General features: G+C 36.8%; 1 protein-coding gene across 3 annotated transcripts in view; it reads right to left on the reverse strand.

The window, feature by feature from the left end:
* PALS1 (protein associated with LIN7 1, MAGUK p55 family member) overlaps positions 1-15,846 on the reverse strand; it is a 109,148-nt gene that overhangs the window by 53,650 nt on the left and 39,652 nt on the right. For all 3 annotated transcript variants that reach the window (XM_036906004.2, XM_036906003.2, XM_036906002.2), the window contains one exon: positions 544-752. In XM_036906004.2, the coding sequence (XP_036761899.2) occupies positions 544-752 (209 nt within the window). The remainder of the gene's footprint in view (positions 1-543; positions 753-15,846) is intronic.

Genomic DNA, 15,846 nt, shown 5'->3' on the forward strand with positions numbered 1-15,846 from the left:
ACATTCTGGGCTAATCTGAAATGTGTCTCCTAACCTATTTCATAGGTCTATAGCTCTGGAAGTCCCACCCTTCCCCCAGCCCATTTTCTGTCTTGTGTTTTGGTTCAATGAAAGAAATGGGCATGATGGGCTTGCTTCCAGAATTATTAGTTTTTACAACAACAAAATAACTTAAAATCATATTATAATGATAGAATGTCTACCCCAAAGAATAGGAAGTGGTTTATTTTAATTCTTTTAAAACCTTCAATTTAAAAGATGTGTACATAACACATTAAACGCTGAACATCAACAAGCAGCAGAAACTAGAACTTAAAAGCATGTTAATAAGAGCAATGCTCATTGTACATTAAAATTTAATTATTTGGGACTTCCTATACAGTTTTTGTACAATCAACAAACCTTTTAAGTTATATATTTATGACACCTGATTATCAGATGAAATATTATCAGTATTCACTTATCTCAATTTGTAATGTACAGTACTTAAAATAAAACTATACTATATTAAAAGCATTTAAAAACTGTGTTCCGAATACATACCTCTTGTGCAAGATCTTGTGCACTGGAGATAAGAGGAAATGGAGGACTGGCCTTGTTCATGTGTACTGTGACAGCATTGTGTATCTTAAATGCATTCTGGAAATCTTTATTTTGTACAAGTTGTAAGAGCAGTGAAATATCCTCCTGGCTCTGAGAATCTACCAAAGTATGTTGGATATGTTTAAGTGAAGAAAACAAGTCTTCCACTTCTAGTAGGAGAAGGAAAAGATACCAAAAATTAATTGTTTCTGTTTTAATTCAATGTATGTTTTAAGATAAAATTTCTTAAACCAATAACAATTTAAGTTTTCAAAAAAACCAAAACCTGCACATATTTTTGAGTGTTAACTCACTGGCATTTTACTGATTTTTAAGTAAAACCCCTTAAAAAATCATACAATAGAATATAATAACACTTCTATCACAAGTGTTTTAACTAATACACTCACTATAAAATGAGAGAAATCAAACAGTGAATAAAGAAATCTAGAACCCCTAATTGTCCCATCACCTAGAACTTTTTAAAAAACATCTTACAGCATTTCATTTTTTTCACTTAACAGTACATTGTTTTTCCGTATGACCAAATAGTTTTTAAAAAATATATAGTTTTTGATCCATGATACTTTTTTTTTTATCCATGATGTTCTATTACATGGCTAAATCAAACTAGTAATATCCATTATACTAAAGTTGAGCTTTCAGGTTGCTTCCAATTTTTTTGCTGCTGTAAAGTAATAAGCATTTCAGTACATAATAATCACTGCTGCATAGAAATTTGTATAAGATTCTATTATTTTCTTAAAATAATTCCTAGAAATAGAATTTTTAGGTAAGACTCTGACATCTTAAGGGCCAAACAGCTTTCCAGGGAGTTTTTACTAATTTATATCCTATTAGCAATATTTTCACCAATATTCAATATTACTGTATTAAAAAATCTTTAATTTCTTTAATAGAGAAGTTCACATTTATTCCTATTTACCAGGAACTTCTTTGGTGGTCCATAAAATGCTATGAATGTGTCTCCTAAAACTATACTGAAAACATGTGAATGTGTGTGTATACCTGTTCTTGTGTATATGTAACACATGCAGTTTTCTGGGAGACCATTATCTCAAAATAGTTAAGAACCACAGGTTGTCTTTTCCCTGCCCTGCAACAGGCAGATAGTATGCATGTGTGTGTAAACTTTGTCACATTTGTTGGAAATAGTTTTCTAATTTTTCCATTTATCTGTTAATTGTATTTGTGGCAGCTTTTATTGGAGAAGTCTTCAACTCCTGTGTGTTAAGAATGATCCATCTTTTCACTGTTTCTGTGCTTTACAAACTCCTTCCCCTGGATCATAAATATTTACTTACATTTCTTCTAGCTTCCTAGGCTTCTATTTCTTAATTAACTTTAATCCATCTGGAATTAATTTTGGTATGGATTTGAAAGGAAATTTTAATTTGATTTATTTTCTTCTAAGCGGTTAACTAATTACTCTAACACCTCTTACTGAATAATCCTTCCTTTTCCACAGATTTATAATACCACCAAATTCTTACAAACATCAGTCTCTTTTTAGTCCACTGGTTTATCAGAACCACGATGTCTTGTTATAGAATTACAGACTTTGCTCATATTGATAAGACAATTACTTGCTCATTACTTTTTCAAAAATGTCTTGACTATTCAAAATGAGTTACAGAATCATTTATTCAAGATACTTTCATTCTCTTTTCCATTCTGTGAAAAAAGAAATATCCTATTGAGATTTTTGACAAAAACTGAACCTGCAAATGAGTCTATGAAAAACTGACAGTAGATACTGTCTTATGCACAGTCACATTGAAAAAAAACCTGTTGGTTTAAGTCTTTTTGTTAGTTTTCTTTGTATGAAGCCTGCAAAAAAAGTTACTGGTTCTTGTACATTTATCTTGTACCTTACTACCTAACAGTGGTTCAATTTTTATAGATTCGAATAGTTCTTCAGTTGATTCTTGCAGTTCCCTATCTTTTCCCCAAAAAATCAGTTTTAGTCCTCCTTTTAAAACACACACACACACGCTCTTTAGTAATTTAAAATGCAGCAAAAACCGGAAAGAAAAATTAGAAAGTCAAAACTGTCATTAGAATGATCTAAGAAGTTGTGAACCACAGAGCTAAATAAAACTTGGGAAATCCAGAATTTAACCATATGCTAGCTAATATGATATCTACAAGAGTAGACAGAATATACAGGGGAAACTGAAAGATGTTGGTCAACATCTCTTGGGTTTTAGGGTGAGTAAGTTCTGAGGATCTAATGTATAGCATAGTGATATAGTCAGTAACATTCTATTGTGTACCTGAAATTTGCAGAGAGTAGATCTTCCGCATTCTCACCACATACATACATCAAAGGTAACTAAGTGAAGTGATGGATATTTTAATTAACTTGATTATTGTAAATATTTCACCATGTACACATGAGATATGTACATGTTTATTTGTCAATTACACCTCGATAAAGCTGGGGGAAAAAAGAATGGAATGTCATAGTCCATCAAATCCAAAGAGGTTGCCACAAAATTACCAGTGCAAAAGAATTCCCTAAGAGTATAAAGAATTCAATATCCTTAAAGTAACCCTAGAGCAAAACAGTAAAATACTTAACTACCTTAAAAGGAAAAAGAATTACAAAACCAACAAAACAATTAAAGTAACTGGCTACAATCTTATGGGAACTCTCAACAGTCCTTGAGTGGATAATGAGATGCCTGCTTAAAATGTTAATAGTTATTTAAAGGGACTCAGCCTAATTGTCAGGGCAATGAGAAAACATCAGAAGCTTCAGATTTCACTACTGACTGGTATCAATAAGCAACTTCAGTCAGCCCAGAAGTAACCATCTCCCTGTTGTGTTTCTTCAACCCCAGGAGATTTAAATTTTTAAAGGTAATGAAGTTCTGAGTAATCTCTTCTGTGAACCAAAGCCAACCACAAGGACACTAAAATACTGACATTATAAAAAAAAAAAAATCTGTTGTACCTCTCAGCTATAACTGCTGGTGTTATTTCATTTTACTATATAGCATTTTGGACCTTTTTTCAAAATGCTGATCCAACCATAGGCCACACTATATACATTGTTTTGCAATCTGTTATTTTCCCATTTCTTTACAGTAAATTCCTAGGACAAAATTACTGAATCAGATAAATAAAAAATTCAAAACTTTGAACCATATTGCCAAACTGCCCTCCAGATTTGTACAACCTTATACTCCCACCAGCAATGAATGTTGAGTGCCTCTTTCTACAAACACAGACCAAATTGAGGATTATCAGGCTTTTCATTTTTGGTTATCTGGTTATGGAAAAATATTTCTTTGCCCAGTAGTGAGGCTGAATATATCTGCCACGATTAATAGCCATTTACATTTCTTCTTTCATCTATTTTCTGCTTATCTTTTGCCCATTTTTCTAGTAGTTTTTTTTCCTTAATGACTAGAATTATATTTACATAAATATTCCTGCAATCTTGAGCAGAACATACTAAATACAATTTTATCTTTTCTTGCCATATCAGAACAATGGTTTTTAATTAAGGATATTTATAAGAATTACTCAATATGACAAATTAAGGAAATATACAAAGATATGTATGTCCTTCCTTCTACCTCAAACATGATCAGAATCTCTTGCCTCTTCTTTAATGATACATACATGTTATCACTATGTGTGTAAGGACCAATGACTTAAAGGCTTCATTAATGTAAGTTATTGTAATACTTTAAAACATGACATACTTGGGATTAACTAAGGTATTCAAAACCTAATTTCTTTATAATAAATAACCTTGATTCCTGTATTGAGTTTTTGTGCCTGCTTTTTATAGTTACTATTTCCTCCTTGGCAACTGTTTTCCTCTTCTTGATTCTTGATTTTTTGTATATAAAAATATATACACAGCATATATTTTTCATATTTAGAATATTTTAAGCATAAATAAAATACTGCAGTCATAAGCCAGCAAGAAAAACAAGGGAAAGTAACGTAGAGTAACCCAAACTAGGAATGGCTTAATGAGAGATAAACAGCTTGAGATCTATGACCTAATTTCAGGAGATCAGTTAATAGCTGAGACACTACTCAAATAGGAAATCATAATTTATAGTTAGTCCAGTAGGGATGGCAGCTTTAAAATTCTAAGAAATAAGAAAGCTTCTTATGTTGATAGGAACTTAGGTAATCTAGTTAAAGAGAGATAAATATGGTACAGAGAGAGATGAAAGGAAATCTGGTCAATTTGTTCATACTGTGTTCATACTAAGGAGTTCTAAAGCTGTAAAAACCATCTGGGACAGTTTAAAATCCCCAGGGGGAAAAATAACCTCAGGATCAAATTGGAAATGTCTCACTCAGGAGGTCAGGGACCTAGATAAGATTTATAGGAACAGGAAGGCTGTTTTTTACTCTTTACAAAGCAGTAGTAATACAACTGAATCCCAAAGAGGCTGATGACCTAGTACCTATCTACATAAGTAATGGGCTCTGGAAGAACCTAAGAACTACTCCGAAGCTAGAAATACAAAAAAATTTAAATAGGCTTAAGGTTTAAGTTTTTTAGGTTAGCATCAAGACCAATTAAAACTCGTTAATTATCATTCTTTACAACTTTGCTCACCTCTCTGAAGTCCTCTATTCATGTTTGTGTTGTTTAATTAGTAAAAACTGTTTTCACTGAAATTATCTTAGGAATCATCTCCAGATTTATTATTATTAATCAATGTTGCCAGACTAAACTGAGATCACTTGCACTGAAAGCTCAGCTTTTTACAATTGAATATAATCAACCACTAAACTACAAATACGTATTTGGCCCAAATTATATATTATTAATAGTCATCACTGAAAAATAAGATATAGAACATTATATTATATGCATATACATTATTTTAATCCTCACAGAAACCCTGAGAAACTTTCCCTAAACAAAACAAACACCAAAACCCGAGACATCCATAATTTAGATAAAATCTCTACAGATGGAGTCATACAAAAAATGGTGCCTGAATAAAGAATACATTTCTTCAACTTTCAAGGTAGTGCATTCTCTGCCACACACCAGGAATAGATTTTTGCAGATTCTAGGGCCTGATTGTGGTATGTCATATCTGTTTTGCAAAAGCTGTCCTGAGACTTTTTTTTACCCAATACAGCATGTAATGTAGAATGACTAGAATTTAGAGGATCTTAAACACTGTAGCTTTATTGCTATATATCTGTAGGAGGAATTTCCTCTAGTTAGCTATGTTTATGCATGTTTACATATATAATGCATATAATGGTATGTTTTAATTTATCCTCCAGTGTTACTCTTATAGTATCGTTGCATTTTACCTCTATTTTAACCAAGTGTCTGACGCTTTAAATATTTTTTCAGAATATTTTATTTAATCTCTAACATCACAATAGTATACTAGGTAGTACATTGGGGAAAGTCACCAAAAGAAACTAAAACTGTAATTTCTGTGAACGTAGAGGCTATGTATCTATTTGAGAAATGTTATAAAACATCTTTGATAGTGTTGCACTAGCCTGGATAACCAAGTAGTACAGCAAAATTGATAACTAGATTTAAATGGACAGTTTTTAGATAAATTCCATATTGTTTTCATGTTTCCAGATGGCATTTGTAGGCAGGAAAGCTACCAAAGTACTCACATCCTTCAGGTTCACGTTTCCATTAAAAATGTGTAATTAACAAATAGAACAGATTAGGTTACCACACACTTGGAGGTTTTTAAAACTTCACTGAACATATGTATGTATGTGTGTATGTGTGTGTGTGTGTGTGTGTGTATATGTAGCTTGACAAGGTATGAACTAAATTATATGAAGCTGAAACATGACATTTAATAAGAGGAAATATGAAATGTTAAATGATATAAACCCTCCAATGAAATTAGTATTTACAAATAAGTCTACCAATTTAAAGGACATTAAAAAATGATTCTGCCTCTGTCCAGAAACAGCTTTAAGGTCACAGAGACGGCAGTAAACACTTACGGCATTAGTCTCAAAATAATGATTATGATAAATGAAATTAGTTCAGTCCTTTTTCAGTTCATTATTAGAAAATTCTGAATGGAAATTTCAACAAAGTGTCTTTTCTTTGATATGAAATGAAGTATTATGTCATAATGAAAAATAATTGTTGGCAACAGAACTCAGAGATTCTCATTTTAACATTCTTATTCATATTTTAGTTTCATGTAAAAAATTCTTAATTTCATCAATTCATAATTAAGGTAAGAATTTTAGTTTTAAGTTAAAAAAAACCTTGTTCTTATATGATGTATCTGAAAAGGACTTTACAAAAACATATTATTCAAGAACAGGTAATTTCTACACACTTAAAAAAAATGTTCCATCATGTGATGCATCAATTAGGTTGTATGTGCTACTTAAACAAAAAAACACCTAAATTCAACATTCTGTACAATTCCAGAGGGAATTTTTAAAAATCCAATCAGATGCAACCAAATCAGTAGTCAAATATGCATCTCTTCTGTAATAACTACAGACAACAAAGAGAGGGCAGAAAATAGAATGAACTGAGAGATCTATATGCAGACACAGAAGAGATACAAAGAGATACATGGACAGAGAAATAGAGATTAATGGAGAATCACAGGACCAGCAAGAGAGAATGACACAAGTGCAGAGTTGGGAGTGGACAAAGAAGGAAGTACTGAGGCAGAGAGATACCAAAGCAAGGAAGGATGGAGAGCAGCAATGGGGACACTGCAGAAGGGAAGGCAAAGCTTTCATGTGAATCTGAATCTAGCTTTCATGAGAAATTCTAGTCTGTAACAACTTCCCTACAAGGAAGTTCTTCATATCTGGTTTAAATTTCTTGTTCTGGTGTTTGGTCTATTTCTTTTTACTTGATTTCAGTAGGAATTGTCTTAAGTTCCCATGATCTTCTGTAACACTTTTTCTATCATCTTCATACAACACTTAGAGGTTGATTATTTATGTTAAAAGAGGACATATTATCCAAAAGTAGAAATTCCCTTACATTTGGCTCTGTGATACAATTAATCAGATAAATATAAACATAAAGTCCACATATCCATCCCCTGAACTCTCTCCTCCCTCTGGCCCTCTCAACAATGAAGACTCTAAAATAGGCAACAGAAAGCAATCACCAAGATTTGCTCTATCTGAAAAAATTACATTGCCAAACACCCAAGAGTTTAGACAGCCATATGGAAGAATTCTGGGGCTACAAGGGTAAACAATAAAATAACCCAAGGAAGCTGAGTAATCTCCATCTCTGGAGATCTTTCAAAGCAACGGAGTAACCATCTATCCTGGATTAAGTTTGCTTATTTTTGCTTGTTGCTATCATCTACCCCACATGAAAAGAGATAGTTTCTAGAGATCTATTCTAGCATTAAGAGTCTTCCATTTCATTGCTTAAATAATAGCAATTCTTTTAACCTATCCTCAGAAATTTCTAAATTTAAACCAAGTTCATGACTTTTTCAGAAACTTCAAGATTTCTCCTTTTCCCCTAACTGTAGTTCAAACTGAATATTCACTTGATGAGGAACTTTAATATTACTGAGTATGAGGAAATTATCAGTTTTCAGTATATCTACCTGCTGAATGAAAATTAAAACGTTCATTTAGAAAATCTTTGCTTACATAGGGGTGGGGTTTTTTTTCTTTTTAAATTTAAGAATATAAAATTAGATCTCTGAATTTTGGTTGTCAGTGGACTAGGTTAAAATGGATTTATTAAAGATAATCAGAAGCTCACAAAAGATCCTGAACAATAATTACACATTAACAAACTGGGTTATCTGACAACACGGATGCACCTAGAGGGTATGCTAGGTACAGTCAGTCAGAGAAAGAGGAATAACCTACGGTTTCACTTATATGTAGAATCTGGAAAAACAAATAAAACAAACATTCAAACAGAACAGACAGTTGGTTACCATGGGGGGTGGTGGTGGATGGGGTGAAGTAGGTGAAGTAGATAAAGATGTATGAACATGAAATTATAAAATAATTTTGTCACAGGGATGGAAGAATTATAGCGTAGGGACTAAAGCTCATAATATTATAACTGAAAGGGTATCTTGCTGTGACCCTCCTTACCCAGAACGACTCAGGAGACATGGGCCCACGCAAGAGACTTTATTATCTGAAGGAGAGAGTGGCTGCCCCAGAGCGGGGGTGGGGAGAGAGAGAGGGAGCAGCAGAGAGAGAGAACAGGGAGAGCAGAGGGACAGAGAGACAGAGACAGAGACAAAGAGACAGCAGAGAGAGAGAGCACGACAGAGAGACAGACAGAGAGAGAGAGCAGTGAGTGAGACAGAGAGAGAGAGAGAGAGAGAGAGGGCAGCAGAGAGACAGAGAAAGACAGAGAGACAGAGACAAAGAGAGAGAGAGGGCAGCAGAGAGACAGAGACACAGAGAGAGAGAAAGACAGAGAGCAGCAGCGTGGTGCCTTTTATTGTGGCGGATCTGCTCGGCCGTTGCCTTGGGGGAGGGTCGGGATGTTCAGAGATAAGGCGGGGTAAGCCCAGCAAGCCCAGGCATAATTCTCACCGGCTTATGTGCTTGGGACCATGGGGCAAATGGAGGATAAATTACTATATTCTTACATTCCTCCCTTTTCTGTTTTGTAAGTGGTAGAGGATTTGGGAAGGGGTGAAGGTTAGTCTTCAGTAACTGCTTCCTGCTGATTAGGGGCGATGAAGTTCATTTTTGTATTGATGGGGGGCGGTTCTCAGATGAGCCCTTGGTCTGCAGTGGCGAATGCATTTTCTAGGTTCAATAAGGATCATCGTCTTTGGAGAGGGGTTGGTAATCCTGTAATATAAACTGGTTAAAGGTCTGGTTAGAAATTTTTTGCATTTGGGCTGACTGCTATGTTTACATAGGGTGGCTGAATTAATAGCATTTTGGGGGAAATATGTGTAGGCAGAAAAGCGACCTGTAGGGCAAAGGGAATCTTTGATGGTGCAATCTTTTGGACAGTCTGAAAAAGAAAAGGCTGGCATTGGGAAGATAGGTCTGGTGAGAGAGTAAGTGTTGAGACCAGGGTTAATAATCCTGAAGCATGACGCATGGCAGTTGTAAGGGAGGTCTTAGGACTCTGTGCTGGCAGAAACTTCTTCAGTGTTGAGTGGAAGTGGAGATGAGCAGCACGAAATGCGGGAGTAAGAGGTCCCTTCAGGGTGGAGGAGTAGGAACCTGTGGGAGATTTGGGGGGAGGGGAATAAGCTAAGACAAACGGCTTAAGGTGGGAGTTGTGTATCTAATGGGGAAGACCCTGGAGTTTAACTGCAGTTGGCGTGGAAAGGATTACTGTGTATGGTCTTTGCCATTTGGGAGTTAGGGATGGTGTTGCTTGGTGTTTGGAATGGGCATGGTTTGGAGAAGTTTTTTCCTGTCTATGGTAATGGCCTTGTAGCACGGGGAGAGCTGAACTCCCAGGTATGTGACCTGAGCGGCAGACAGCTGAATTTTGGGGGGTGAGACCCGATAGCCGTGTTCCGAGAGAAAGTTTAAAAGGAGAATAGTATCCTGTTGAGAGGTTTGTAGGGAGGGACTGCACGGGAGGAGATCATCTACATATTGAAGGAGGGTGGAGCTCGAGAGAGTAAGGGATTTGAGGTCTTGAGTTAGAGCCTGTCCAAAAAGGTGGGGACTATCTCTAAAGCCTTGGGGAAGGACTTGTTAAGTGTTCTCTGAATATTAAAAATTAACTTAACATAAGGAATTTCCTGCCTTGATTTTTCTCTGGAACATGGGCGTCTTGGTCTGGGAGCATATCAAAAGGCTGCCTGCTCAGCTCCCAAGGTGGGCTGAGGTATTGTCTATTTGCTAAAGAATCCTGCCTTTTACTACTCCGTCTACAGCTGGGTCTGCATGCTAAATTAGTTGCTTAGTTTGCAAAATTACCTTCTCAGATCTGACGGAGGAAAGACAGCACATAGGCCTGGGCCTTTTAGTATGCTAAAGTGAATCTTATACACAATTATAAATGATTAGCATAATAAAACATGTGCTACTCTTCTTTATCTGGGGAACATTAACTGATCTCACTGAAGAATGTTCAACAGTTTTAGTAGGGGGGGTGGTTCCTAGCATGTAGTTACTTTGATCTGACTGCAAATATCCTGTCTTGCTTTCTCCAGAGGCTCTCACGTTATTCTAAGCCTATGGTCCCTGTCTCATTCCCCCTCTACAGATGGAGACTCTAGCTGCTGCTAGGGAAAAGGGGCGACGACCGCTCTGGCTGCTTCATGCTGAGAGGGGGTGCAGTAAAGGGTGCAGCTAGGTCTCCATCACTGGTCAGTTGAGAGGGCCTTGGAAGGTTGGCGCTTCTATTCTGGGTTTCATTTCTATTACTATTTGCAGTTTTGTAGCTTCTAGGCAAGATAGAACAAATTGTTATTTGGTTAAGTAGCAACATCTGGAGTTGGATTTTCCATTCTGGAAGGGCAAACTTGATGAGATTAAGAATGCATGGCTGAATATGAGAACTAGAAATATGAAGAGTCTAACTGAGAATCATAGCCAGGTATCATGGGGAAACTAGAATTCTGGGCCGAGTTTACATTTCAATGACTAGTATTAGGATTTAGTATAGAAAAGACTGCATTATTGAAACAATATTTTTCTCTAAAATCACCCTCATTTTTATTAGAAGTAACTAGGTTAAGAAAATAAGTAACACTTGGCTTGATTATTTGCATAAGTGCAGCAAGAAGAGCAATTGATTACATAGGCTCTTTTAAATATGCTTTGCTGGAACTTTTCGTATGGAATTTCAGATTGAACTTTTAAGTTTTAAGGGCTTCTTGAGGCCAGAAAGCCAAGCCAGACTTGCCATCAGCTTGTGCCTGCAGTATCTGTAGATTTGGGTGAATTCCTCTCTTCTTGAGATTCTCAAGACATTCCTGAGGTTCCTGCACTTGCCAGGAAGTGACCTTCCTTACTCACCTGGTAAGGCTGCTGGAACTCTGTAAGCAAGGTACCAGGCCAGTTCTTCCAAGGGGCTTTGTTGGCTTTATAAAGTCAATCTTAGTTCCTTAAAGCTGCCTGTTTATATCTGAGTTTACACATGTGTCTCTCAGGTATGACATTCCAGTAAAAGCCTTGGTAATAAAACCAGTGTTTTTAATTAGTCCTCTTACAAGGAAAGCAGATTCTTATTGAACTAGTGCAAATAAACATACTGCCATGAAATATAAAAATAGTCACTGAGAGTTTTTAAATTCTGGAAGGATCAGGTAGAGAGAAAGATAAAGTTTCAATTCTGCTTATAAAGGCAGTCATTTACTAAATTGTCAGCTTAAGAGAAAAAGCTTAAAACACTTTATCAACAACATTTGAAACAAAAAGCCACAAAATCATCTTCCTTAGTTTACTTAATCTTATGTAACTAATACCTGTTCTGCTGAAATCCAGTTTTTTACTAGTTTAGGAGTAATAAAACAGTGAGTATAGATGACAAAAGACTTACAAATGACAATGGTTAAAGATTTGATGAGAGCTTACTGTAAGACAGTTGTCATAAGGAAATTTGGATATTTCTGTAAAACAAAACATTCAGTAACAAAGTTTAGCATCATTCCCTGTGACAGTGCCTTCTAGGTAATTAAGCAGGTAAATAAGCCAAATTAGCCAAATATTTTCTCCAATGAGAGAAAATCCCTCTGACATGTTCCAGGGGCCCTCTGGAAAATATCAGAGTGAACTAGAGGTAAAAGCACTTTTTTGAATTTGATTTTGGGAAGCTGTTAGAAGTTGTAAGGCACTTGCTTAAATAGTTACTCACATTAGACAAAGCTACACTTCACTTTAAGCATTTTTTTTTGAAAGATTTAACAGATACCATCAACTTAAATGACTTTAGGTAAACTTAGGCAGCTGATAACCATAAGGACATGTCTATTCAGTTCAACTTAAAGTAGCATTAATCCTTAATATCTTTCATTAGAATTTTCTGGAAATTTTAGAATGCCCAATTTTTACAAGTGCTTGTCTTTAAATCAATTTTTATTAATACTATCCAGAGGTAGAAAAATATCTTTCATTTACACACTTAGACACAAACATACAGATTGAAGGCATAATGATACAGTGAGAGGACAGACAGAGCTCCTGGCATGAGCCAGGAGGGGACAAGAGAGCCTGTGGTGGTGCATTGTCTAGTAGTTTTATAGGCAGTTGAGGATATTTGGGAATGTGAAAAGTTTAGGGGTGTGGACTTTAAGGCAAGTAGTAGGTGTTTAGGATTGCAGGGGAGACAGAGAGAGCTTGGTTCGGAGGTAGGAGAAAGCCTGGATATATGGGATCTCTTTCCACTTGCCCGTACACTCACAGTTGTATAAGTCGCGGAGAATTTTAGGATCTAAAGAGCCATTTGGAGGCCATTTAGACTGATTGTCCAAGGGATATTGTGGCCAGATCTCATTACAATAGCGAACAGGTTTGAGGTCTGGAGTGAGGTGGAGGGGCTTTAGATTATTGAGTAAGCACCCTAGCAGTGAATCTGTGGGAACGGAGGGGCCAGATCCCATGGTGAGAACGAGACCGTTCAGAAGTCGCTTAGGCGTCCCTGAGAGTTTGAGAAGGTCGCGGAGAAGACCAGGCACAGTTAGGGGTCGTCACCACCTCTAACTGTGGGGCCGGAGGCGAAAACGCTGGGGAGGCTCGGTACCTGGTACCAGGAGTTTTCGAGTCGAGTAGAAACGTAGATAAAGGGAAACCGGGCCTCAGTGGGTGAGGATTCTCACCATGGGGAGGCAGACAAGGATCGACTATGGGGATCAACCATGACTCTCAAAGTCGTGGTTGGGGGTGCCCCTGTCCCAGATGAGCCCTTGGGGGTGCTGGACACTCAACTGTCACTTCCCAGGTTTCAAAGGGACATTTAAGTCGACCATGAAGGGGAGACTCACCAAATCGAAGGCCGGTGTTGGGCGAGAAGACGACTGACCGGGGAAATGGACGGTGAGCCCATGGAGGACGATCGGGCAGTGAGGGTTCCCAAAGCAGCTCAGGTTCCCGGAGGAAGAGCGGAGTCAATGGGAGAACCTCGTCCGAGTTACAGCACCAATGAAAGGGTATCTCACTGCGACCCTCCTTACCCAGAACAACTCAGGAGACAGGGGCCCACGCAAGAGACTTTATTATCTGAAGGAGAAAGTGGCTGCCCCAGAGGGGGGGGGTGGGGGGAGAGAGAGAGAGGGAGAGGGAGAGGGAGAGGGAGAGAGGGAGCAGCAGAGAGAGAGAGAGAGAGCAGGGAGAGCAGAGGGACAGAGAGAGACAGCAGAGACAGAGACAAAGAGAGACAGCAACAAAGAGAGACAGCAGAGAGAGAGAGAGAAAGACAGAGAGACAGAGAGAGAGAGCAGCAAGTGAGAGAGACAGAGAGAGAGAGCAGCGAGTGAGAGAGACAGAGAGAGAGAGAGGGCAGCAGAGAGAGAGACAGAGACAAAGAGAGAGAGAGGGCAGCAGAGAGACAGACACAGACACAGAGAGAGAGAGAGACAGAGAGCAGCAGCGTGGTGCCTTTTACTGTGGTGGATCCGCTAGGCCTGTTGCCTTGAGGGAGGGTTGGGATGTTTAGAGATAAGACGGGGTAAGACCAGCAAGCCCCAGGCAAGCCCAGGCATAATTCTCACCGGCTTATGTGCTTGGGACCATGGGGCAAATGGAGGATAAATTACTATATTCTTACAGTAATATCTTTGTATGGTGGCAGATGGTAACTACATGGATTATGGTGAACATTTAATAAATATATAACTGATGAACTTATCTGAAACAAATATAATGTTGCATACAAACTATACACCAATAAAAAATAACTAAAAAAATACCAAATTGGGCTACAAATTAAAAACCAATACTAGATAAGTATATAAGCAATGATAGTTGAGAGAGAGAGAGAACAAAAATCTTAACCTTATATATGATAGGACAATGGAAAACTGTCATTGAAGTGATTACTATTCATCAAGTACAAAAGCTTCATGATTTTGCTCTAGATAAAACTGAAAGTTTGGTAAAATGGAAAAAAAAGAAAGCCCCAAATCTGGAGTCAGAATACTAACCACTTATTAGTTGCAGTATATGTCTGGACAACCCATCTCAAGTCTTTGTGCCTTTCTATAAAATCAGTGGGTTTGAATAGGATAGTATTTCTCAAACTTCTGTTGGTGAACATTAGAACATATATATTTTTTATCTCTTAACCCAATATACACATAGCTCTTTGAAATAAAAGATATACGAATACTTAAGTGGAATATAATATCCTTTAATATTTTCTATTTTATTCTAATTCTTAAAAAAATTACTGGTTGATAGAATGGCTAAGATTAAAAAGACATACTAACAAGTAGAAGTGAGGAAGTAGAGAAACTGCGACACTCACATTGCTGGTGAGAATATAAAATAGTGCAGATACTGTGGAAAATATGGCAGTTCTTTCAAAAGCTAAACACAGAATTATCATATGACCAAACAATTCCACTCCTATGTATATACTCAAAAGAATGAAAACAGGTGTTCAAACAGAAACTTCTTCATGAATATTCATAACAGCACTATGCACAACGGCAGAAAGGTAGAAGCAACCCAAGTGCTCTATCAACAGATAAATGGATAAACAAAATGTGGCATATACGTACAGTGTAATATTATTCAGCATAAAATGGAATGAAGTTCTGCTTCATGCTATAACACAGATGAACCGTGAAAACAAGTTATGTGACTAGAAGCCGGTCACAAAGGACCACATATCATATGATTCAGTTACATGAAATGTCCGGAAAAACAAATCCACAGACAAAAAGTACATTAGGGTTGTTAAGAGTTATGAGGAGGTGATAATATGGTGTGACTGCTAATGAGTACATAGTTTCTTTTTGTGGTGATAAAAACACTCTGGAATTATACAGTGGTGATAGCTGCACAATCTTGTGACTATACTGAAAATTAGAGTATATTTTATGGTATATGAATTATACCTTAATATATTAAGTTACTTTGAAAATGAAATTAAAAATTACTAGTTGAGATCCACAAATTAATTTCATGGACTAGAAGGTTAGATGACCTCTCTGGTGGTTTTGGTTCTTCAAAAAGTTTTATTTTAGTCAAACCTACATCTGCCACATTTTATGTATTTTTTTATTTGGTCAAGAAAATCCTGAAACTGAGGCCCAGAAAAAGTTAAGTAACTTGTCCAAGGTCAATAGCAATTGAGTGACAATAAAAAAGTTATTTAAA

This window comes from Manis pentadactyla, chromosome 11, assembly GCF_030020395.1.
Source record: "Manis pentadactyla isolate mManPen7 chromosome 11, mManPen7.hap1, whole genome shotgun sequence".
In the NCBI taxonomy this organism is placed as follows: domain Eukaryota; kingdom Metazoa; phylum Chordata; class Mammalia; order Pholidota; family Manidae; genus Manis; species Manis pentadactyla.